This window comes from Aotus nancymaae, unplaced genomic scaffold (genome assembly GCF_030222135.1).
Source record: "Aotus nancymaae isolate 86718 unplaced genomic scaffold, 86718_ANA_hifiasm-v0.15.2.pri h1tg000038l, whole genome shotgun sequence".
Classification (NCBI taxonomy): Eukaryota; Metazoa; Chordata; class Mammalia; order Primates; family Aotidae; genus Aotus; species Aotus nancymaae.
The window spans coordinates 397,021-421,619 of NW_026988452.1; the positions used below are offsets into that span (position 1 = coordinate 397,021).

At 61.4% G+C, this 24,599-nt stretch overlaps 1 protein-coding gene across 17 annotated transcripts in view; it reads right to left on the reverse strand.

Moving 5' to 3' along the window:
* Positions 1-4,458: 4,458 nt before the first annotated feature.
* TNK2 (tyrosine kinase non receptor 2) overlaps positions 4,459-24,599 on the reverse strand; it is a 50,632-nt gene continuing 30,491 nt past the window's right edge. For 4 of the 17 annotated variants that reach the window (XM_064360081.1, XM_064360082.1, XM_064360076.1 and 1 more), the window contains exons 10-15: positions 19,720-19,914; positions 16,827-16,918; positions 16,217-16,261; positions 7,144-8,492; positions 6,956-7,051; positions 6,689-6,820 (exon numbers count right to left, since the gene is read on the reverse strand). In XM_064360081.1, coding sequence (XP_064216151.1) covers positions 6,689-6,820; positions 6,956-7,051; positions 7,144-8,492; positions 16,217-16,261; positions 16,827-16,918; positions 19,720-19,914 — 1,909 coding nt within the window. The other 13 variants (XM_064360084.1, XM_064360075.1, XM_064360079.1 and 10 more) reach the window with 8 other exon arrangements.

Here is a 24,599-nt window from a genome sequence, read left to right on the forward strand (position 1 = left end):
TTGGGAGGCTGAGGCAGGAGGATCCTTTGAGCCTGGAAGGTCAGGGTGCAGTAAGTTGAGTATGTAAGCTGAGCTCACGCCACTGCACTCCAACCTGGGAGAGAGAGGGATAGCTTGTCTCTAAACAGATGAAGTTACAAGATAAAAAACATTAGCAAAATGTGTTAACTCGAGTTTATCCACAGAAAAAAATCTAGGCAGTGTTCAAATATTCTTTGAGAAGATGAATTTAGAGATGCAGAAAACTGGCCAGGCATAGTGGCTCATGCTTACAATCCCAGCACTTTGGGAGGCTGAGACGGGAGGATCGCTTGAGTCCAGAAATTCAAGATCACCCTGGGCAATATAGTGAGACATTGTATCTACTAAAAAAAAAATTAGCCAGGTGTGGTAGGGTGTGCCGGTCACCCCAGCTGCCTGGGAGGCTGAAGTGGGAGCATTGCTTGAGTCCAGGAATTCCAGGCCACCCTGAACCGTGACCATGCCACTGCACTCATCCTGGGTGACAGAGAGTGAGACCTTGTCTCAAACAAAACAATAAAACTTAAGAAAACCCTGCATGCTGGATGATCTTATTTTATAAAACTGTAATACATGTAACATATATGTGCACCGATAAAATGTGGGAGAAAATATATCAAAATTTTAAGCGGCTTTCTGGGTGTTTAATTTTTTGCTGTCGTTTTTTGAATGGTCCAATTCAACAAAGAGCGTGTATGACAATCACAAAAACATTTAAAAAAATACAGTGGAGGCTGGGGCTTCCCAAACGGCGTCGTGTGAGGCCAGGACTTTTGCTGCAGAGTGACCACACACTCTCCCAGTCCTCAGCTTCCTTCCCGCTAGCCCCAGCCGCTGGCTTCTGGCCCAGGTTCAGCTGCGGCCTTTTTCAGAGGCCCCACCAGTCTCCTTTCCTGACCTTAGATCCTAGCTGGTCCTCATGTGGCTCCGGATGGTGGGCGACCCGGTTCCTTCCCCTCCAAGCTTCCCTGAGCTGAGTCCCTTTAAGCACCCATGGGTCTAATTTGGACTGAATTGATTTACTGGGCAATGACTACACAATCTTACCCCTCCCACTCCCCGAACTTTAGCCACGGGGACTGCAATGCCACATTTTGCCAGTAGGTGGTGCTGCCTGACACAAAAACGCTCTGGCCCCAGGTCCTCAAGATCGACTTTGGGGATCTTTAAAACGGTGGTAACTGAAGGAGGGGCATCCTGACAGAGCACTGCTACCCAAGGCACGGTGGACACATTTGCCATCTAACACCACCAACAGCACCATCACGCAAGAACAGCTATTTCGATACCAAGAATTCAGGAAGAAAAAGCCATCACAATAAAGACTGTCCTTGAAACGGAACATATTTCATTTTAAGAAAAACTCAGTCCTGCATTTCTTATTCTTATCGCTTCACCTCAGGCCACTGAAAACTCCACTCTAGACCCGCAGTGGGCCTGGACTGGCCCTTCAGGAACCCTTACTCTTGACGAAGATTCCTGGAGCTGGAGGTTCCTCCATTCCCCAGATTTAGCTTAGTTAACTCGCTTCAGATTAGGAACCCTTTTTGCTCGCAGTGTGCAGTGAGAAGCACGTGCTCGTCTTTCCTCCTCTGAGGGCTGCAGTGGAGCCGCGAGCCACTCACAAGCAGACCATCCTGCTTAAACACACAGATCCAACCACACCATGTTCCCTGCTGCCTACAAAGTCAATAGGACTCAGCATTCCACACCAGCAGCCTCATGATCCAGGCCTGCCTCACGCGCCTCCATCGGGAGAGCCGCCTCTAACCCGCCCCCGAAACAACAAAAGGCTGCGCTCGGCCTTGCCAACTTCAGTGCTTGGGACAAGCCGGCTCGTGCCTCCCACCCGCCGCGCTTTGGACCCTCGCCTACCTGGCATCCGCTGTTCTTACCCATCACGTCAGCACAAGGTGACCTCATGGGGAGCCACCTCCTCTGCTCCCAAGGCACCTGCTACATGATAATTTTAGAGCACTTGTCTCGCCACAAGGATGTCACAGTCCCCCAAAGACGCAAGCGCCTCGGGCTAGGACTGTATCTGCTTAGCTTGCGTTCCCTCATCAGGGCGTGGCACACGAAAAGCACCCAATGCATCTCCACTGACTTGATTCTCCCTGCTGGCAAACATACCTCGGTCGGCGTTTCAACATCCTGACTTCAGACCTTTTCAGTAAACCCAGGACATGCTGGAAAAGCTGGCAGGCCGATTAGAAGCCAGAAAAAAACAGCAGGAAACCCCCAGGGTTCAGGGAACCGTGTGTCCCGCAGGAAAAGTGCATGGGGCTCCCTGATCCCCTGGGAAACCTCAGCTGCTCTGACATCCCCTGCCCCCCGCAAAAATCTTTCTGAATGTGTTAGCTCTGAAACAGATTTGCAAATGCTTGTAAAGCATACAAACATCTGATGGCTTACAAAAAAATTTGTTTTTAAAAATGAAGTAAAAAACACTTATCTATAAATGGGATAGATAACTTTGACTGTAGCAAGAGAATAAACTGTTTCCTAAAAAAACAGGGAAAATGAGAAAAGAAAAACACAACTGTATGCACAGTGTGGTCAGTGTGTCATGTAAGCTATTGATTAACAGAAACAGGCAGGGACAGGAAGAAATCAAATAGTTTAGTGGGTACAGAGCGCGGCCCATGCACCAAGCAAAATGTTTTACCTTCGCAACCTCAGTCAGTCCTCACAGCCCTTCTGTAAGGCAGGAATTACTCCATCGACTCAGATAGGCCACACAACATTTCGAAGAGGACACAGAGCTGGGAATGAAATCCAGGTCTAACAGCAATGCTCAAAGCTCACTTAACATGAACTTGTTTCCTTTTATGATACATTTGACTAGGTATTTTAAATCACAGTTAAAATAAGAGAATTCCTGCCTTTGCAAACAGAGTATGCAAACCTACCAGGCCTCAGAGCTTCTGAGCCTCAGGGCGTGCCCACGAAGGCCAGCCCATAGCCACAGACACACACGATGGCCAGACCCGTCCTGAACGGCCTCCGTTTTGTTTTCAATAAACTCAAGTCATCGGCTTTCTTGTGACTTACCTCTTTGCCTAAAGTTCACATGATCAGATGTGAAGCTCAGAGCCAGTTTCCTTGATTGATCTAGTAATTTCCTAGAAAGTAGTTAAGAAGCCGATTAATAATCTAACATTTTTAATGGGCCAAAGATATTAATAGGCAACTCATTAAAAAGGAAATACGAATTGCTCGTTTATTCACAAGAAAAACACATATTAAAACTATAGAAACGCTAATTTCTACCCGTCTGGCAAAGATGAGAAAACTCCACACGAGGAAAGCCCTCCCGCAGCGGTGCTGTGACAGCTGAGAAAGCCCTCCACCGAGGCGTCCAGCAGCACCCACCCGCACTGCACACACACTTTGACCCAGGAGTCCCACTGCTGGGAACTCATCTTTCAGACTGACTCGTGAATGAAAAACAGCCCACATACACGATTTACTGAGGCAACGGTTTTAATTGCAAAGGACGGGATACAACTAAAGTAGTCCTTCATCCAAAGGAGCCTGGTACATGTCCGGTTCTGGCACACCCACACATCCACGCACCCTGAAACAACGGGGAAGCCCAGCCGGGCGCGGTGGCTCACGCCTGTAAACCCCAGCACTTTGGGAGGCGGGCGGATCACCTGAGGTCAGCAGTTTGAGACCAGCCTGGCAAACATGGTGAAACCCCCGTCTCTACTAAATACACAAAAATTAGCCAGGTGTGGTGGCGCATGCCTGTAATCCCAGCTACTCAGAGGCTGAGGCAGGAGAACTGCTTGAACCCAGGAGGCGCAGGTCACTGTGAATGGAGATCAGCCAGTGCACTCCAGACTGGGCAACAAGAGCAAAACTCTACCTAAAAAAAAAAAAAAAGAATGGGGACGTGCGTTCGGTATTGCTATGGAGTTCTTCAAAATATTAACAAAGAGAAAACCCCGAACAAGGAGTACACAAGAAACCGGTGATGCAGGCATGTCTGGGCTGGGGGCGGCCGGCTGGCCTGGGACACTTCACCATATACTCTTCAGGGCCTTTTGAATTTTGGACTGTGTGAATATATTAGTTATTCAGAAAAACAAAATTAAAACACTTAACACACTGAAAGGCCCTTTGATCCTAAAATTTCGGCTTAGCTCTATTTAACCGAGTTGCCGTACTCTCTCCTGCGGGGTATATCCTGGATTGCAGAAATCCACGCGGCAGGTGGAATCCCTGCACTGGGAAAGTCCCTGACTAGACCCACGGAGACTCTGTCAGGGGCACGCAGGTGCCGCCCGGGGTCCAGGCCTGCACACCCTCCCTCCGCCTCCAGGTGGTGCTGCAAGGCCTGCTGCCTGGAGCAGATGCTGGTGGCCTGGGGAACCTTGGGGCCTGGAGCTTGCTGACCAGCAGGCGAAGAAACAGGCAGGCACAGGTAAGTAACATAAAATAGAACGAGCTTTATTTCTCTGGAAGAAGCAGGTACCGGATGCTGGGGCAGCAGCTTTGCCGACAGAGGCTGGTGGGAAAACATGGAATGGCACGGGGAAGTTGGGTGGAAGAGGAAGCACTCATGTCCCTCAGGGCGGCTGCCCCTCAGTCTCCTTCTGGCCATGGGGCCTTGGGCCCTGGTCCCCGCCAGAGAATGGTCTGATACCCTTTCTCCGCTTCCTGAGCCACCTCAGGCTATTTCCAAGCACAAGATCCTGAGGCCAGCCAAGTCCCATTCACGTCCATGGTGAAGCCACCAGTCACATTCTGCCCGGCACCCCAACTGCCTGCCAGGGGCCCCCTGGAAGAGGGCCCAATCCTAGGAGGTCCCGCTGGGTGCTGGTCCGCCTCTCTCTGGCCAACACATCTTCCTTGCCCAGGTCAAGCCTGGTTTCCTCCCAGTCTGGTCACCCAGGGCAGGGCCTGGGGCACTACTCCAGCCATAGGCCAGGCCCACGACTGGAGTCAGAGGCAGGTCATACCCAGAGCCCGCTGGGGCAGCCCCTAGGCCTGTCTTCACCAGGCTCCTTCCTGCATCTTGGCTGGGGCACCAGAGCCGAACCGAAGTGTGCAGGGACGGCGCTGGTAAGGGAGGGACGGGCAGGGCAGGGCTCCCAGCCTCCAGTGCCTTGCTCGGCCTTGCTCCGTCCCAGGAGCAGCAGGGAGCAGCGGGTCCTCCAGGCCTGGATGGGGGCGTCTCCCACCCCTGGTGGACGGACAGGCTCAGGTGATTCCTTCAGGCAGGCCCTCCGGCTCTCCTGACGCATCTCAGCGCCTACAGAATGGGAAACCACCAAAGAGTCCTTCCAGCAGTTAAACAGATCACAGAAAGGTCAGTGGGGTGGTTCCGGGGGCCACTGGAGTCACTGCCTCCTGGTGCCAGGCAACACCACGGAAGACTGGCAGGCCCCGGCAAGAACCATGAAATTTATCGTCCTGAGTGTCCTCTCTACTTCTAACAAACTATGAATAAATCAAGAGACTAGCGCTCCTGTGTGTTAGAGAACCCGAAGACGACAGGTGCCATGAAGCCCAAGCCTAACCGTGTGCAGATCAGTAAGCAGCACCATGAGGCAGTGACACTGAGTGCCTGCGTCCTGAGCCAGGCGTGGGGTGCTACACGCAGACATGCCGCTCATCCATCGCACCAGTCCCTTCTGCGAGGTGGGCACTGTTATCCACACACTTTACATGTGGAAGAACCTCAGCGCCGTGCACAAGGCCAGACGCTGGTGACAAGGACAGCGGGTCCGGACTGAGCTGTGCCTCCAAGGCCTGGCCAGTCTCAGCCCTGCCTCCCACCAGCACCTCCTGCGATGATGCCCGCTCCATCCATCTGACCTCAGTTCACACTGACTTGATACAACTCTCAGATACATTGTTTATATAATATACAAAGCATGTTTATATATTTATGTTTTTAAAATGTCTATATTTTTGTTACACTATATACAAACTTTTTACAGGAAAGACAATACATGTTCTTTTTAGTGAAAAAAAAAATTTTTTTTTTTTTTGGAGACAACTCTTGCTCTGTCCCCCAGGCTGGCGTGCAGTGGTGCAATCTCAGCTCACCACAACCTCCACCTCCCGGGTTCAAGTGATTCACCTGCCTCAGGCTCCCGAGTAGCTGGGATTACAGGCACCCACCACCATGCCCGGCTAATTTTTGTATTTTTAGTAGAGATGGGGTTTCACCATGTTGGCCAGGCTGGTCTCAAACTCCTGACCTCAGGTGATCCGCCCACCTCGGCCTCCCAAAGTGCTGGGATTACAGGTGTGAGCCACTGCCCAGCTGGCACTGAATTTTAAACGTTACTTTAAACAGAAATGCAAAAACACGGAGGTGAGAAACGGGTGTAAATCACAGGTCCTAATGCGCTGCTCCCTGGAGCCACCCGGGGTCGCTGTGGGTGCAAGGGAAGCAAAGCAAGCCCCCTTTAACTGGAGAGGCTCCAGGTCCCTCTTGTACTCATTAGAAAACCTAGTGGCTACCATGTCCAGATAAATGCATTTGGGAGAAATCATTTCCTGGGCCCTGTGCACTCCTCCCTCCCGCAGCTGGAGGGCTGTGTCCCCTGGCGGGAGTGGCTGTGAGGTGTCAGGCTTCTTCCCAGCGTGGCAGGCCCTGGGTAGCCCTCCTGGGGCATGGGGTGGGGCAGACTCAGGTTGGGCTCACTCACTTGTGATGGGCCGGGCCCCAGGAGCCCAGAAGGTGGCAACCGGCCTGCTCCAGGTTCCAGTCGAACATCTCCAGCACTTTGTGGCACTCCCCTCTAGGCCGCAGACCCAGCCCGAAGAGCTGCTCCACCTGGGGGCAAGGGTGGTGCCATGGACACATGGGCCTAGGGTACCAACCAGGGTGGGGAAGAGGAGTCGGGGCGGGGAGCAGCAGAACCAGGCTTCAGGGTCCCTGAAAGCCAGAGCGAGCAGGAGGTGGCGGTACCTTCAGATACTGGGCAGCCCTCTGCATGCTCCAGCCGTGGCTCTGCAGGGCCGCCTGGCACTCCTCTGTGGTCACCCCATGCACCGTGGCCTGCAGCTGGGCACACCCACCCCCTGTCAGCACCTCTCCGGCCCACTGCTCCAGGCCCCTTGGCCTGCCCCGACCCCACAGCCAGGCCCAGTACTCACCATCTGGACCTTGTCTGCCAGCCGGCCCGCTTCCGGCCCATCCCCAGCGCAGCCCCTCTGTGGCGGCCGAGCAGTGGCCCTCGGGGCTGGTGGCCGGGCCCCTGCGTTGCTGTTGTTGGTGGAGAAGTTGGCCTTGGGGTCCGAGGCAGCCTGGGGCATCGGCCGAACGGTGGCCGTAGGGGCGGCAGGGGCTGGGGTGCTGGGTGGGGGCAGCAGGAGGGGCACAGGCAGGGGGGCTGGCTCCTCGGGGCTCTGGGCCTCACGCAGGAAGCGCTGGTAGCGCTCCAGGTAGGACGGGCGCTCAGGCAGCAAGTAATAGTGGGTGCTGCTGACCTTCTTGCCATCCCGGACGATGGGCAGGATACAGGGACCGGCCCGTGGGCCAGGCGCCTGGATCACCTGCGGGGTGGCGTACTTGGGGTCTGAGGCGAAGCTTTGGGTGGTGGGCATGGTCTTCCCAGGTGAGCTTGAGAGCCGGGGCGGCAGTGGGGAGCTGCCAGGTGGTACCAGGGGGCTGGGTGTCCTCGAGCCTGGAGGGGACAGGGGCTCCCGGGGAGGCACCCGGGGAGGGGAGGCAAGTCCAGGCCACCGGCCGGTCCCCTCCTCGCCTGAGGGGGCTGGAGACAGCTCGACGTGCGAGCGCGTTGGCCGAGGGGGGATGGGCACCCTTGGGGGCACCTGGGGCTTGTCGTCACCCCCTGGGCTGGGGGAGGGGGCCTTGGATCCGGCTGGAACCTGCAGCTGCCGCATGCACTCCTGCTGCAGCGCCTGGAAGATCTCCGCGGTCTGCGCAGAGCTGGGCGGCTTGCCCCCACCCTGGGGCAGGAGGAACAGGTTGTCCTCCAGGGGAGGGGGCAGCCGCACCTGCTCAGCCACAAAGGCGTAGTTGGTCTCGCCCTGGCTGGGCACAGCAGGGACCCCCGTGCCCACCAGGCTGCTGTTGATGGAGCAGACCTCAAAGTCATCCTCATCCTGGGCCACGTCGTCATAGGCAGGTGGGGGCGGCAGGGGGCGTGCGTCCCAGTCCACCACAGGCGTGGGGTGCAGGGGCCGGGGCAGCGCCCTCGTGGGGCTCTGAGGTGGGGTCTTGTCTAGCAAAGAGCAGGCGTCCATGGCCAGCTGCGCCAGGGAGGGTGTGCAGGGCCGCAGGGCCGGGACCACGGGCTCCTCACCAAAGTCGATGAGCGTGACCTCAGCCCCGCTGCCTCGGCCGGCCTTGGTGCCCGGCACCCTCGCTGAGGGCTTTGCCAGCCACAGCCCTCGGGGCAGGCCTGGCTTCCGCAGGCCCAGCCTCTTGAAGTCACTGGACAAGGGGTCTTGGTCCTCGCTCACAGGGTCATAGGTTGGTTCTGTGATGGAAAGGGAGACCCCACCAGGAAGGAAGTCAGTCAGGGGCAGGGGCAGGGGAACACAGGGAGGTGGCATGTGGGAAACAAAGCCAAGAATCCCCCACCAACCCGCCACTCCCACTCCCCCCACCAACCCTCCACTCCCACTCCCCTCACCAACCCTCCACTCCCACTCCCCCCACCAACCCTCCACTCCCACTCCCCTCACCAACCCTCCACTCCCACTCCCCTCACCAACCCTCCACTCCCACTCCACTCAGCAACCCTCCACTCCCACCCCACTCACCAACCCTCCACTCCCACCCCTCACCAACCCTCCACTCCCACTCCCCCCACCAACCCGCCACTCCCACTCCACTCACCAACCCTCCACTCCCACTCCCCTCACCAACCCTCCACTCCCACTCCCCTCACCAACCCTCCACTCCTGACTCCCCCCACCAACCCTCCACTCCCACTCCTCCCACCAACCCTCCACTCCCACTCCCCCCACCAACCCTCCACTCCCACTCCCCTCACCAACCCTCCACTCCCACTCCCCTCACCAACCCTCCACTCCCACTCCCCTCACCAACCCTCCACTCCCACTCCACTCACCAACCCTCCACTCCCACTCCCCTCACCAACCCTCCACTCCCACTCCCCTCACCAACCCTCCACTCCTGACTCCCCCCACCAACCCTCCACTCCCACTCCTCCCACCAACCCTCCACTCCCACTCCCCCCACCAACCCTCCACTCCCACTCCCCTCACCAACCCTCCACTCCCACTCCCCTCACCAACCCTCCACTCCCACTCCCCTCACCAACCCTCCACTCCCACTCCTCCCACCAACCCTCCACTCCCACTCCTCCCACCAACCCTCCACTCCCACTCCCCCCACCAACCCTCCACTCCCACTCCCCTCACCAACCCTCCACTCCCACTCCCCTCACCAACCCTCCACTCCCACTCCCCCCACCAACCCTCCACTCCCACTCCCCCCACCAACCCTCCACTCCCACCCCTCACCAACCCTCCACTCCCACTCCCCCCACCAACCCTCCACTCCCACCCCTCACTAACCCTCCACTCCCACTCCCCCCACCAACCCTCCACTCCCACTCCCCTCACCAACCCTCCACTCCCACTCCCCTCACCAACCCTCCACTCCCACTCCCCCCACCAACCCTCCACTCCCACTCCCCTCACCAACCCTCCACTCCCACTCCCCTCACCAACCCTCCACTCCCACTCCCCTCACCAACCCTCCACTCCCACTCCCCTCACCAACCCTCCACTCCACTCCCCCCACCAACCCTCCACTCCCCAACCCTCCACTCCCACTCCCCCCACCAACCCTCCACTCCCACTCCCCTCACCAACCCTCCACTCCCACTCCCCTCACCAACCCTCCACTCCCACTCCCCTCACCAACCCTCCACTCCCACTCCCCCCACCAACCCTCCACTCCCACTCCCCCCACCAACCCTCCACTCCCACTCCCCTCACCAACCCTCCACTCCCACTCCCCCCACCAACCCTCCACTCCCACTCCCCCCACCAACCCTCCACTCCCACCCCTCACCAACCCTCCACTCCCACTCCCCCCCCACCAACCCTCCACTCCCACCCCTCACTAACCCTCCACTCCCACTCCCCCCACCAACCCTCCACTCCCACTCCCCTCACCAACCCTCCACTCCCACTCCCCTCACCAACCCTCCACTCCCACTCCCCCCACCAACCCTCCACTCCCACTCCCCTCACCAACCCTCCACTCCCACTCCCCTCACCAACCCTCCACTCCCACTCCCCTCACCAACCCTCCACTCCCACTCCTCCCACCAACCCTCCACTCCCACTCCTCCCACCAACCCTCCACTCCCACTCCCCCCACCAACCCTCCACTCCCACTCCCCTCACCAACCCTCCACTCCCACTCCCCTCACCAACCCTCCACTCCCACTCCCCCCACCAACCCTCCACTCCCACTCCCCTCACCAACCCTCCACTCCCACTCCCCTCACCAACCCTCCACTCCCACTCCCCTCACCAACCCTCCACTCCCACTCCTCCCACCAACCCTCCACTCCCACTCCTCCCACCAACCCTCCACTCCCACTCCCCTCACTAACCCTCCACTCCCACTCCTCCCACCAACCCTCCACTCCCACTCCTCCCACCAACCCTCCACTCCCACTCCCCTCACCAACCCTCCACTCCCACTCCCCTCACCAACCCTCCACTCCCACTCCCCTCACTAACCCTCCACTCCCACTCCCCCCACCAACCCTCCACTCCCACTCCCCCCACCAACCCTCCACTCCCACTCCCCTCACCAACCCTCCACTCCCACTCCCCTCACCAACCCTCCACTCCCACTCCCCTCACCAACCCTCCACTCCCACTCCTCCCACCAACCCTCCACTCCCACTCCTCCCACCAACCCTCCACTCCCACTCCCCCCACCAACCCTCCACTCCCACTCCCCTCACCAACCCTCCACTCCCACTCCCCCTCACCAACCCTCCACTCCCACTCCCCCCACCAACCCTCCACTCCCACTCCCCCCACCAACCCCTCCACTCCCACCCCTCACCAACCCTCCACTCCCACTCCCCCCACCAACCCTCCACTCCCACCCCTCACCAACCCTCCACTCCCACTCCCCCCACCAACCCTCCACTCCCACTCCCCCCACCAACCCTCCACTCCCACTCCCCCCACCAACCCTCCACTCCCACTCCCCCCACCAACCCTCCACTCCCACCCCTCACTAACCCTCCACTCCCACTCCCCTCAACAATCCTCCACTCCTACTCCCCTCACCAACCCTCCACTCCCACTCCCCGCACCAACCCTCCACTCCCACTCCCCCCACCAACCCTCCACTCCCACTCCCCCCACCAACCCTCCACTCTCACTCCCATCACCAACCCTCCACTCCCACTCCCCTCAACAACCCTCCACTCCCACTCCCCTCAACAACCCTCCACTCCCACTCCCCCCACCAACCCTCCACTCCCACCCCTCACCAACCCTCCACTCCCACCCCTCACCAACCCTCCACTCCCACTCCCCCCACCAACCCTCCACTCCCACTCCCCCCACCAACCCTCCACTCCCACCCCTCACCAACCCTCCACTCCCACTCCCCTCAACAATCCTCCACTCCTACTCCCCTCACCAACCCTCCACTCCCACTCCCCGCACCAACCCTCCACTCCCACTCCCCCCACCAACCCTCTACTCCCACTCCCCCCACCAACCCTCCACTCTCACTCCCATCACCAACCCTCCACTCCCACTCCCCTCAACAACCCTCCACTCCCACTCCCCTCAACAACCCTCCACTCCCACTCCCCCCACCAACCCTCCACTCCCACCCCTCACCAACCCTCCACTCCCACCCCTCACCAACCCTCCACTCCCACTCCCCCCACCAACCCTCCACTCCCACTCCCCCCACCAACCCTCCACTCCCACCCCTCACCAACCCTCCACTCCCACTCCCCTCAACAATCCTCCACTCCTACTCCCCTCACCAACCCTCCACTCCCACTCCCCGCACCAACCCTCCACTCCCACTCCCCCCACCAACCCTCCACTCCCACTCCCCCCACCAACCCTCCACTCTCACTCCCATCACCAACCCTCCACTCCCACTCCCCTCAACAACCCTCCACTCCCACTCCCCTCACCAACCCTCCACTCCCACTCCCCCCACCAACCCTCCACTCCCACTCCCCTCACCAACCCTCCACTCCCACCCCTCACCAACCCTCCACTCCCACTCCCCGCACCAACCCTCCACTCCCACTCCCCCCACCAACCCTCCACTCCCACTCCCCCCACCAACCCTCCACTCTCACTCCCATCACCAACCCTCCACTCCCACTCCCCTCAACAACCCTCCACTCCCACTCCCCTCAACAACCCTCCACTCCCACTCCCCCCACCAACCCTCCACTCCCACCCCTCACCAACCCTCCACTCCCACCCCTCACCAACCCTCCACTCCCACTCCCCCCACCAACCCTCCACTCCCACTCCCCCCACCAACCCTCCACTCCCACCCCTCACCAACCCTCCACTCCCACTCCCCTCAACAATCCTCCACTCCTACTCCCCTCACCAACCCTCCACTCCCACTCCCCGCACCAACCCTCCACTCCCACTCCCCCCACCAACCCTCCACTCCCACTCCCCCCACCAACCCTCCACTCTCACTCCCATCACCAACCCTCCACTCCCACTCCCCTCAACAACCCTCCACTCCCACTCCCCTCACCAACCCTCCACTCCCACTCCCCCCACCAACCCTCCACTCCCACTCCCCCCACCAACCCTCCACTCTCACTCCCATCACCAACCCTCCACTCCCACTCCCCTCAACAACCCTCCACTCCTACTCCCCTCACCAACCCTCCACTCCCACTCCCCCCACCAACCCTCCACTCCTACTCCCCTCACCAACCCTCCACTCCCACTCCCCGCACCAACCCTCCACTCCCACTCCCCCCACCAACCCTCCACTCCCACTCCTCCCACCAACCCTCCACTCCCACTCCCCCCACCAACCCTCCACTCCCACTCCTCCCACCAACCCTCCACTCCCACTCCCCCCACCAACCCTCCACTCCCACTCCCCTCACCAACCCTCCACTCCCACTCCCCCCACCAACCCTCCACTCCCACTCCCCCCACCAACCCTCCACTCTCACTCCCATCACCAACCCTCCACTCCCACTCCTCCCACCAACCCTCCACTCCCACTCCCCCCACCAACCCTCCACTCCCACCCCTCACCAACCCTCCACTCCCACTCCCCTCAACAATCCTCCACTCCTACTCCCCTCACCAACCCTCCACTCCCACTCCCCGCACCAACCCTCCACTCCCACTCCCCCCACCAACCCTCCACTCCCACTCCCCCCACCAACCCTCCACTCTCACTCCCATCACCAACCCTCCACTCCCACTCCCCTCAACAACCCTCCACTCCCACTCCCCTCAACAACCCTCCACTCCCACTCCCCCCACCAACCCTCCACTCCCACCCCTCACCAACCCTCCACTCCCACCCCCTCACCAACCCTCCACTCCCACTCCCCCCACCAACCCTCCACTCCCACTCCCCCCCACCAACCCTCCACTCCCACCCCTCACCAACCCTCCACTCCCACTCCCCTCAACAATCCTCCACTCCCACTCCCCTCACCAACCCTCCACTCCCACTCCCCCCCACCAACCCTCCACTCCTACTCCCCTCACCAACCCTCCACTCCCACTCCCCGCACCAACCCTCCACTCCCACTCCCCCCACCAACCCTCCACTCCCACTCCTCCCACCAACCCTCCACTCCCACTCCCCCCACCAACCCTCCACTCCCACTCCCCTCACCAACCCTCCACTCCCACTCCCCCCACCAACCCTCCACTCCCACTCCCCCCACCAACCCTCCACTCCCACCCCTCACCAACCCTCCACTCCCACTCCCCTCAACAATCCTCCACTCCTACTCCCCTCACCAACCCTCCACTCCCACTCCCCGCACCAACCCTCCACTCCCACTCCCCCCACCAACCCTCCACTCCCACTCCCCCCCACCAACCCTCCACTCTCACTCCCATCACCAACCCTCCACTCCCACTCCCCTCAACAACCCTCCACTCCCACTCCCCTCAACAACCCTCCACTCCCACTCCCCCCCACCAACCCTCCACTCCCACCCCTCACCAACCCTCCACTCCCACCCCTCACCAACCCTCCACTCCCACTCCCCCCCACCAACCCTCCACTCCCACTCCCCCCACCAACCCTCCACTCCCACCCCTCACCAACCCTCCACTCCCACTCCCCTCAACAATCCTCCACTCCTACTCCCCTCACCAACCCTCCACTCCCACTCCCCGCACCAACCCTCCACTCCCACTCCCCCCACCAACCCTCCACTCCCACTCCCCCCACCAACCCTCCACTCTCACTCCCATCACCAACCCTCCACTCCCACTCCCCTCAACAACCCTCCACTCCCACTCCCCTCACCAACCCTCCACTCCCACTCCCCCCACCAACCCTCCACTCCCACTCCCCTCACCAACCCTCCACTCCCACCCCTCACCAACCCTCCACTCCCACTCCCCCCACCAACCCTCCACTCCCACTCCCCCCACCAACCCTCCACTCCCACCCCTCACCAACCCTCCACTCCCACTCCCCTCAACAATCCTCCACTCCTACTCCCCTCACCAACCCTCCACTCCCACTCCCCGCACCAACCCTCCACTCCCACTCCCCCCACCAACCCTCCACTCCCACTCCCCTCACCAACCCTCCACTCCCACTCCCCTCAACAACCCTCCACTCCCACTCCCCGCACCAACCCTCCACTCCCACTCCCCCCACCAACCCTCCACTCTCACTCCCATCACCAACCCTCCACTCCCACTCCCCTCAACAACCCTCCACTCCCACTCCCCTCAACAACCCTCCACTCCCACTCCCCCCACCAACCCTCCACTCCCACCCCTCACCAACCCTCCACTCCCACCCCTCACCAACCCTCCACTCCCACTCCCCCCACCAACCCTCCACTCCCACTCCCCCCACCAACCCTCCACTCCCACTCCCCCCACCAACCCTCCACTCCCACCCCTCACCAACCCTCCACTCCCACTCCCCCCACCAACCCTCCACTCCCACTCCCCCCACCAACCCTCCACTCCCACTCCCCCCACCAACCCTCCACTCCCACTCCCCCCAACAACCCTCCACTCCCACCCCTCACTAACCCTCCACTCCCACTCCCCCCACCAACCCTCCACTCCCACTCCCCCCACCAACCCTCCATTCCCACTCCCCTCACCAACCCTCCACTCCCACTCCACTCACCAACCCTCCACTCCCACTCCTCCCACCAACCCTCCACTCCCACTCCCCCCAACAACCCTCCACTTCCACCCCTCACTAACCCTCCACTCCCACTCCCCTCAACAACCCTCCACTCCCACCCCTCACCAACCCTCCACTCCCAACTCCCCCCACCAACCCTCCACTCCCACTCCCCCCAACAACCCTCCACTCTCACTCCCCTCAACAACCCTCCACTCTCACTCCCCCCACCAACCCTCCACTCCCGACTCCTCCCACCAACCCTCCACTCCTAACTCCCCCTTAAGTCTGAGGTCCGCCCTTGGCTGCCAGATTCTCAGTGCACGTCTGACCACTGGACCAGGAGGGCAGAGCCTCAGTTGCCCGAATCCCCAGGTGGCTGGTGAGCCCCACCTCCCTCCATCTGAGCTGGAGGAAGTGACACTCCTGCCTGATGCTTCCTCCATAGCACAAGACCCCGGCAGCCCTGCCCCTGGGCCCTGGTGAGTTAGTAAGCCCTCATCCCCAACCCCGTCACAGCACACCATAAGCGTAGGCACGGAGCCACCTCCTGCCATCAGGGGCTATAGGAACTGTCCTTGGCGAAGACAGAGCTCCTGACCAACTGCCACGAAGCGCAGACAGCGCCTACAGGTCTGAGAGGGAGTGAGGCTGAGGCAGGAGCCAGGGTCACACTGTTGCTCCCGAAGCGCAGGCTCTGGGAGGCACTACAGGCCAGGTCAGCATGGAAGCTCACAGCACACACCCTAATCCTCCCGCCCAGGCCCGGCTCTGTACCTTCCAGGAGAGGACTGAGAGAGAGGGGGCGGGGGCGGGGGCCGAGGCATCGGGAGCAGCCCCACTTACTCTGAGTGAAGAAGGCAGGCTGAGGTGGGCGAGGTGGAGGCTCCCCTGCAAGAAAGGCCATGCAGAAAGGGGAGACAGACGGAGCAGGACAGAGGACAAAGGAGGGAGTTGGCCGGAGGAGAGGGCAGAGTGTGGAGAGAGGGAGGGAGGGAGGGAAGTGAAGGGGCGAGTGAACGTATAAGCCCCCAGCAAATGGGAGGCCTTGGGGTGGCAGGACGGGGAACACACGGTCTGGTGTGTCAGGCACAGGACTGGGAAATGGAGGAGGCTCCAGGCGGAGCCGGAGCCATGGGATGGTTTTGGCTTGGGACAAGAGAGCAGGATTAGGGGAAGTGAGGAAAGGCAGGATCTGAGCTTGGCCTTGAGGAAGGAGGGAGGAGGGATGCCGGGGAGGGTGGGGCCCAGCCTGAGGAGGCCCACCTCCGCGGATACAGCTGCCTCTGTCTTCCACCCCACGCCCAGCCGGAGCCAGGGACACAGCTGTCCCGCCCGCTGCCCCGACCCCACTGTCCCCAGAGCCCGAACAGCAGGCTCAGGGTAGCCTGCAAAGACAGTGCCCTTCCTGAGTCACCAAGGGATTAGGGACACCAAGGGGCAGAGGAGCTCTTACTTTTCACCCTTCCTAGAGGCTGGGTGGGCCGGGAGGTGCTCAGCTCCACGCTCAGCAGGTCCGGGGGGTCCATGGGGTTTCCCAGATACAGCCTGTCGGGGAGAGAGCCAGGTCAGAGGGCAGGGGAAGGGTGTGGAGGAATGGCAGGCAACACCTCTGGTGGAAATGCTGGGCCGGTCCTGAGTGTGCCCAGGAGACCACCTCATCAGAGCCCCTTCCTCCCAGAGGAACCCGGGTGCAGACTTGGGTGTGCAGCGCAGGCCACCTGCCTCCCACGCCACAGATCCTGACCACAGACCTCAGCTGGAGCCAGAGGGCGTCCTGGAGAGAGGGCAGAGAAAAGACACCGGACCCTCAGATGAAAAACCTAGGCCTTCAGGGGCTCCGACTACCCCCTACAAGGGCAGACGTGGTTTTCCACAACCCCCTGGGCCCCCAGCCCACACCAGGCAGCTTCTGGAGGGCACACACTGCTGTCTGCAGGCCATGCTGGGGCGCCTGAGAATGGGGCATCCCAGCTACAGTTCCCCTGGCCAGGGTGGGCAGGAGGTACCCTTCTGCCACATGGCCAGGAGGTGCAGGAGAGGCTGGGCCACCCGTCCTGCTCCCAAGTCACCCTCCATCCCTGTGCCGATTGTCAGTATCTGGGACTTAGTTACTGGGGCTGATTAAAGCCCAGAGGAATGGGGTTAGACTGCCCATGGCATACCAGAGTGGGACAGAGGGAACCAGGAGTGGGGCAGAGGGCACCAGAGTGGGACAGAGGGAACCAGGAGTGGGGCAGAGGGCACCAGAGTGGGGCAGAGGGCGCCGGGAGTGGGCAGAGGGCGCCGGGAGTGGGCAGAGAGTGCCGGGAGTGGGCAGAGGGCGCCGGGAGTGGGGCAGAGGGCGCCGGGAGTGGGCAGAGGGCGCCGGGAGTGGGCAGAGGGCGCTGGGAGTGGGCAGAGGGTGCCGGGAGTGGGCAGAGGGCACCAGAGTGGGGCAGAGGGTGCCGGGAGTGGGGCAGAGGGCGCCAGGAGTGGGGCAGAGGGTGCCGGGAGTGGGCAGAGGGCACCGGGAGTGGGGCAGAGGGTGCCGGGAGTGGGCAGAGAGTGCCGGGAGTGGGGCAGAGGGCACCGGGAGTGGGACAGAGGGCGCCAGAGTGGGGCAGAGGGCGCCGGGAGTGGGCAGAGGGCACCAGAGTGGGGCAGAGGGCGCCGGGAGTGGGCAGAGGGCACCAGAGTGGGGCAGAGGGCGCCGGGAGTGGGCTGAGGGCACCAGAGTGGGGCAGAGGGCGCCGGGAGTGGGCAGAGGGCACCAGAGTGGGGCAGAGGGCGCCGGGAGTGGGCAGAGGGCACCAGAGTGGGGCAGAGGGCGCCGGGAGTGGGCAGAGGGCACCAGAGTGGGGCAGAGGGCGCCGGGAGTGGGCAGAGGGCACCAGAGTGGGGCAGAGGGCGCCGGGAGTGGGCAGAGGGCACCAGAGTGGGGCAGAGGGCGCCGGGAGTGGGCAGAGGGCACCAGAGTGGGGCAGAGGGCGCCAGTAGTGGGCAGAGGGCACCAGAGTGGGGCAGAGGGCGCCAGAGTGGGGCATAGGGTGCCGGGAGTGGACAGAGGGCACCAGAGTGGGCAGAGGGTGCCAGGAGTGGGCAGAAGGTGCCAGGAGTGGGGCAGAGGGCGCCAGAGTGGGGCAGAGGGCGCCAGAGTGGGGCAGAGGGCACCAGAGTGGGGCAGAGGGTGCCGGGAGTGGGCAGGTGCCAGGAGTGGGGCAGAGGGCGCCAGAGTGGGGCAGAGAGCACCAGGAGTGGACAGAGGGTGCCAGGCCCCTCCCGGAGGTGCCTGCAGTCCTTCACCACAGTTCCCAGGCCCTTGCCTGGTTCTTTTTAGGCAAAACACATAATGACCCCTGTGAGCTTGGGGCTCTGTGTGTGGGGGCCCAGTGGGTGAAGGCCCCTGCTTTCCACGCCTCTCAGGGCAGACCAGAGTATCAGAATTCAGCAGGAGAAGGGCTGCAGAGACCAGGGAATCCCTGTGTGGCCAGCAGAGAGGCTCAGAGGCCTGGCGAAAGAAACTTCTGGGGGCTCCCTGGGGTGGGGCATCCAGGAAGTGATCAATTCTGTGTGTCCTTCCGAGATGCCCCTCACTAGCCTCATCCTCCTACACAGGAGGCGGGCTCCCCGCAAAGTCCAGTGAGCTTTGCAGAGCTGCGGCCGGGAGGCTAAGCTGCCACCTAACGCTCCCTCCGCAGGCCCCAGGGTTTCTGGTCCTGCCCCTGGTTCTGGGAAGCAGGCTGTCTCCCACATGGACCTGTGCACGTTCCCAGGGCCCGACCCAGTAAGTTCACGCCTCCAGGACTCTGGCACCACCAGCAGGAGAAGGAAAACGCTGCTCACGTGCAGGGCTCACAGGAGAAGCTCCTCCTCAGAAGCTTCCACCAGGTTCCTCCCAAGTCCATTTCCTAAGGCCCAGGTACCAGGAGGGGTTACGGTTGTGGCCCGGGGGGCTTTCCACCAGACAGGAGCCCCTCCTCACAAGCTCCTGACCCTACTTTCACTGACTTCTCTTGGGACCCCTGCATCTGAGTGGCACGTTCTAATTCAGAGTGCATTTACAACCCTCCCCTCATCAGTGGGGGGACCCGTTTCACAGATGAAGTCAGTCTCAGAGTTCGGAGTTCAGCCCCCCGAAGCTTGAAAACGGCAGGGAAGCACTCCCCTGGCGAATCCCCAGCAGGCTGGGCTTTCTAGGGCTCTACAGCCTCCCAAGAATAAGGCCAGAGGTCAGGAGGGGAGAGTGGCAGGTTCGGGCGCTGGGGCCCGAGGGAACGGGTGAAGAGCAGGTGGGGCCCCACGCCTGCCACGCTGAGGGCCCTGGAGTCCCACGAAGGGCCAGGTTGGCATCCCTGCCCGGTACTCACTCATCGATCCTGTCCGGGAAGCCCCAGCAGTGGCGGGGGTCGCTGTCACCATGCCCCGTGTGGATGAAGCTGTTCTGCAGGGGCTGGCTGATGTCCTGGGCAGACAGGCCAGCCACGGAGGTCACCACGTTGCGAGGGAAAGGCCCCACACACAGCGTCCGCGTGTTCTGACCACGCCACCAGTAGTTCTCAGCCCTGCCCGACAGAGATGGCACAGTGAACAGCAGGCGTGGTGGGGCAGCCCCGGCAGGGGGGCCCTTCTCACACCCTGGCCACCTTGATAGAGCAGGAATGAGGCTCAGGCCTCAGGACCCAGCTGTCTGCCACCAGCCCTCCTCCCCCACAGTTCCTGTGACCTGTCACGCCCTGCACAGGCCTGACTGTTTGCACACAGCCTTACCCTCAACTCTCCAGGTGGGTCAGACAGCTTTCCCTACAGTTTACAAATAAGGAAGCACGCTGCAGCAGGCCACATGACTTGCCTCTCATTACCAGAAAGATCCCACCAGACCCAGGATCCAAATCTAAGCCCAGTTATCAGGTCTGCAGGGCCAGCGCCCCGCTCACACCTCCACTTTGCCCCTCAGCCCCCTGGCAAGGCCAAGGCCTCAGTCCTCTTCCGGCCACTCGATGTCCCTCCTCAGCTGAGTTCCACGAGTTCTGAGAGGGGCGGGGGTGCCCAGCCTCCAACTACGATCTGCCTCCCAAATGCAGACCTGGGTCTAGAAGCACTCAGGGCACCTCAGGCCCTCTCTCCTCCGCTTCACTTGTTGCCACCCTCTGCTCATGTCTTAAAACTAAGAGTCCAGAAGGGAACTCAATACTCCCAGAGTGACCAGACAGTGGGGCCGTCAGTACCCCCAACCTCAGACACGAAACCGCTGCTGATGCAGCCTAAGCCAGGGCCTGGGGAGGGGCAGGGGCAGGCAGGGCAGGAAGCATGGGGCTCCTGCAAGACGCCCCCGACACCCGAAGGCTCCCAAGTCTGCTGCTGGACTTGCTCATACTCGACGACGTGGGCAGAGTCCAGGCAGGCGGGGCCAGTGACAGCCTTGTGCTGCTGGGGTGGACGCGTGTGGCACCACGCCGCACGCCCTCCCTGCCACCCCTGTTTAACCTGTCCCAGGGCCAACATGTGAAGAAGGCCTCCTCTGAAATGCAGGCAGGCCGAGGAGAGAGGACGGAGGAGGTGGCGATGCCTGAGCGCTGAGACCCACAGCCTCGTGAGCTGATGAGGCCTGTCTGCAGCAGTTGGACTCCAGCAGACCATCCCAGAGACCAAAGTCAAACCCGAGAGCACCCAGTCTTTGGGGAGGTACAGGGAGGTGGGGCTGCTCCTCCGGCCCAGCCTCCTCAGACACAAGGCCACTGGCCGGCCTCACACACAGCGACCCTGTGATTCCCACCCTGCCTGCAGGCGGGGAAGGAAGGAAAGAGGACAACACCCCAATAAGGGACAAGTCCCATCTGAAAAAGAGCTGGGCCTCTCTAAGGAGCAGAGCCACAGCTCCCAGGCATGCACACACAGCCTCCCACAGCGGCCCGGAGGGGAGAACCCCGGCGCTGGCCAGGCTGTGGCTCTCCCACAGCACCCACAGGCTCCCTGGAGGCTGCCCCGGGCTGGAGGCTGGACTCTGCTCTCCACACCTCTTCAGGGGCGCTCATTCATTCACTGGGTAAGAATGCAGCCGGGGCGGAGCCCGTGCTCAGAGCAGCGTGAGGCATGCGCAAGGCTGGGGCCGGCAGGAGGCCCCTTCCTCTGGCCTTGTCCTTCTGCCAACACTGCTGAGCTCCTGGCACAGAAGCCTCCTTTGGGACCCCGCTTCTGAGAGGGAAAGGAGACACCAAGCCCACTCTCCCTTAGGACAGGTATGGCCAAGGCCAGAGCCCCCGAGGCCGCTGGGGTCCCAACACCACTCCGTAAAACATGCTTGCTCCTGGGGGAGGGAGAGTACGACTGTACCCAAGAAAGACCCGCGTGGCGCCACACCCGAGCACGCTGGAACTTCCACGGTGACCAGTGTCGCCTCTCACAGCCCACACAGACCCGAGTGAGCAGCAGCCCAGAGGGGACTGAGGCCAGCCCTTCCCGCCAGACCCGCCCTGGCCGTGCCCTCTCCCCCTACCACAAACAGGCCAGAGTCTCCATGGCCGTGGGAGGGCCAGGAGCCATCTGGCAGCGACTGAAGCAGAGCTGGACGAGGAGTTCCTGGGGGAGGAGGAAAAGGGCCCAGCACCCCCGCAGGAACGTTCCACCTCCTGCTGCAGCCCTCGGGCCTCCGGTCAGCCTCTCTCGGGTAGACAAGATACAAAATGAGGCCTGCGCTGAGAACCGCCGGAGGCTGCCCAGCTCCAGAATCTCAGCACCTCGCTCCAGTCCCGGCCCAAGGGAGTCTAGAAATGGCTCAACCAAGGCTGAACATTCTGCTTAAAATGCCTGCCCGCTCTTCTCTCTGGAGGTCCCAGGCCCAGGCTTGGCGGGATAACCTGGATGCTTCCTCTCCCTACCACAGGAAGCTGAGGCTTCGGGGTGAGACCATGCCAAGGACCCGCAATGAATTTCAGCACCTCTGTGCCCGCTGCACACATTCTGTATGCGGAACAAAAGTGCTGCCAGCCATCCCTTCCTCCAAATGAGCCCCTGGGAAATACCAGGAATCATTTGTCTCTCCAAATCTAGACAGAGCACGAAATATCTCGGTGTCTTCCCTCTGCCCGCGGCCTGGTACCCTGAGAAGCACTGAGCCTAGTCAGTCGGAGCTGGGGCAGGTGACCTCCCAGACTCCGGACCAGGAAACAAATACTGGAGACAGCCTCAAAAGCGGGAATCCATGGCCAAGAGAAGGCCAGGCCAGGAGGGAGGCCCAACCCAGAGACCCACATGTGCAAGCCCAGGCCCAAGACAGACAGGGCCATCCGCCCGTAGACATGGAGACGGAGGCAGTCAAACACACACGGAGACATTCGGGGGCTGAGAAAACAAGGGGGCAGAGTCAGGCTCTCTACCGCCAACACCTAGGCCCGCTCCCAAGCCTCACCGGCTGTCGTGGCCTCCTGTCCCTCACCTCCCACCTCCTGAGCAGCTCCAGGGACTAAAGGCAGGTGCCGTGGTCCAAGCCAGGGCTGGTGGCTGGGGGAAGGGGCCAGAGAGCCCCAGCAGCAGCAGCCACAGGGAACCAGAGCTGGGGCCAATGGGAGCCTGTGACAGAAAAGCGGCCGCACCCACGACCCTCCAGGGAGCAGCCCCTCCCGGCCCTTCCCACTGCCCGCCTTGCTCAGCGGTGACCTAAAGCACCAGCTGCAGAGACACACGCCCCAAACACAGGCCACTCTGAGTCACCCAGGGACACTGGCAGGCCCACGGGCTCCCGCTGAGAGCCAGGGAAGCGGGCGGTAAAGGTCTGGGGCCCTGGCAGCAGCACAAAGCGGGCCGGGCCCATGGCTTTCTGGCTCGTGGGGGTGGACGTGGCCGTGGGCCTGGACTTTGGACTGGAGGCCCTTCCAGGTACCTGCAGGGGACCCCTACCCTTAATCTTCCTATTTCCAGAACGCGCCCTAGAATGCCATGCTTGCCATCCCATCCCTGGCACCTCAGCTCCAAACCTACAGACTGTGTGCCTCCTCTCTCCGGGGCCTCTCTTTCTAGAACCTTCTGCTTTCTTCCCCCACAACACGCCCAACCACAGGCCCCGCAGTCTGTCCATATGTCAGACTGTTCTGACATACGTTCTGTTCAGTCCTGGCACCTCAGCTCCAAACCTGCAGACCGTGTGCCTCCTCTCCCCGGGGCCTCTCTTTCTAGAACCTTCTGCTTTCTTCCCCCACAACACGCCCAACCACAGGCCCCGCAGTCTGTCCATATGTCAGACTGTTCTGACATACGTTCTGTTCAGTCCTGGCACCTCAGCTCCAAACCTGCAGACCGTGTGCCTCCTCTCCCCGGGGCCTCTCTTTCTAGAATCTTCTGCTTTCTTCCCCCACAACACGCCCAACCACAGGCCCCTCAGTCTGTCCGTATGTCAGACTGTTCTGGCATATTCCTGTTCCCGGACCCCGGGCCCGAGGGTGAGGGAGCCGGGCCTGGGAAGGCTCACGGTGTAGGGGTCACAGTGCTGCAGGCCACCCTCCACACAGACTGCCTCAGACCTCGAGGCTCTCCTCTGCCCACCCACAAGAGGTACAGGATTTCACCGAAGGCTACAGACCCTCAAACCTGCAGTGCAGGTGGACGAGGCTCCCTGGGAAGCACCCCCAGCCTGGCTCTGAGTCACAGGAGCTACAGCACAGGGAATTTATTCCACTTCACTCTTCTTCCTGGTCCTCAACACTCCCCGCTGCCTCAAAGGCACCTCAGACCTGCCCCGGGGATCAGATAGCGGAAGGCAGGGCCAGCAGTGCGTGGGGCCGCAAGGAGAAGACAGGGACTCAGGAGAGGCTGCGGGAGGAGGGTTAGGAGAGAGGGTCCCCCACAAGGGAGATGGGAATAGAGGGGCAGAGGCCGGAGGTGGGCTTGGGAGGGGGTGATGGGCTCAGCAAGAAGGATGCAAAGCTGGCAAGAGGGCGGGCTGGGCTGCTTCAGCTACTGAAAGGCACCTGGGTACACAGTTGAGTCCTTATGTCAGGGAGAAGTGGGGAGAGAAGCAGGGAGGACCAGAGGAGGACTCTTGGGAGTCCCTGAGCTCCACTGCAGCCCTGAGGCCAGGCCCGGCCACCCGACCCCTCCATCAAGGCAGCCTGGTCCAATCATATAGCCAGGGCTGGAACCCACGGAAAAGGGTGGTAGGAGGAAGCTGGCAGGGAAAGGCAGTAAGGAGACCCAGCCAGGCCTGTCCCCTCCTCACGTTGCAGGGTTCAGGCCCAACCGCCAGCCTGTGTGTGGC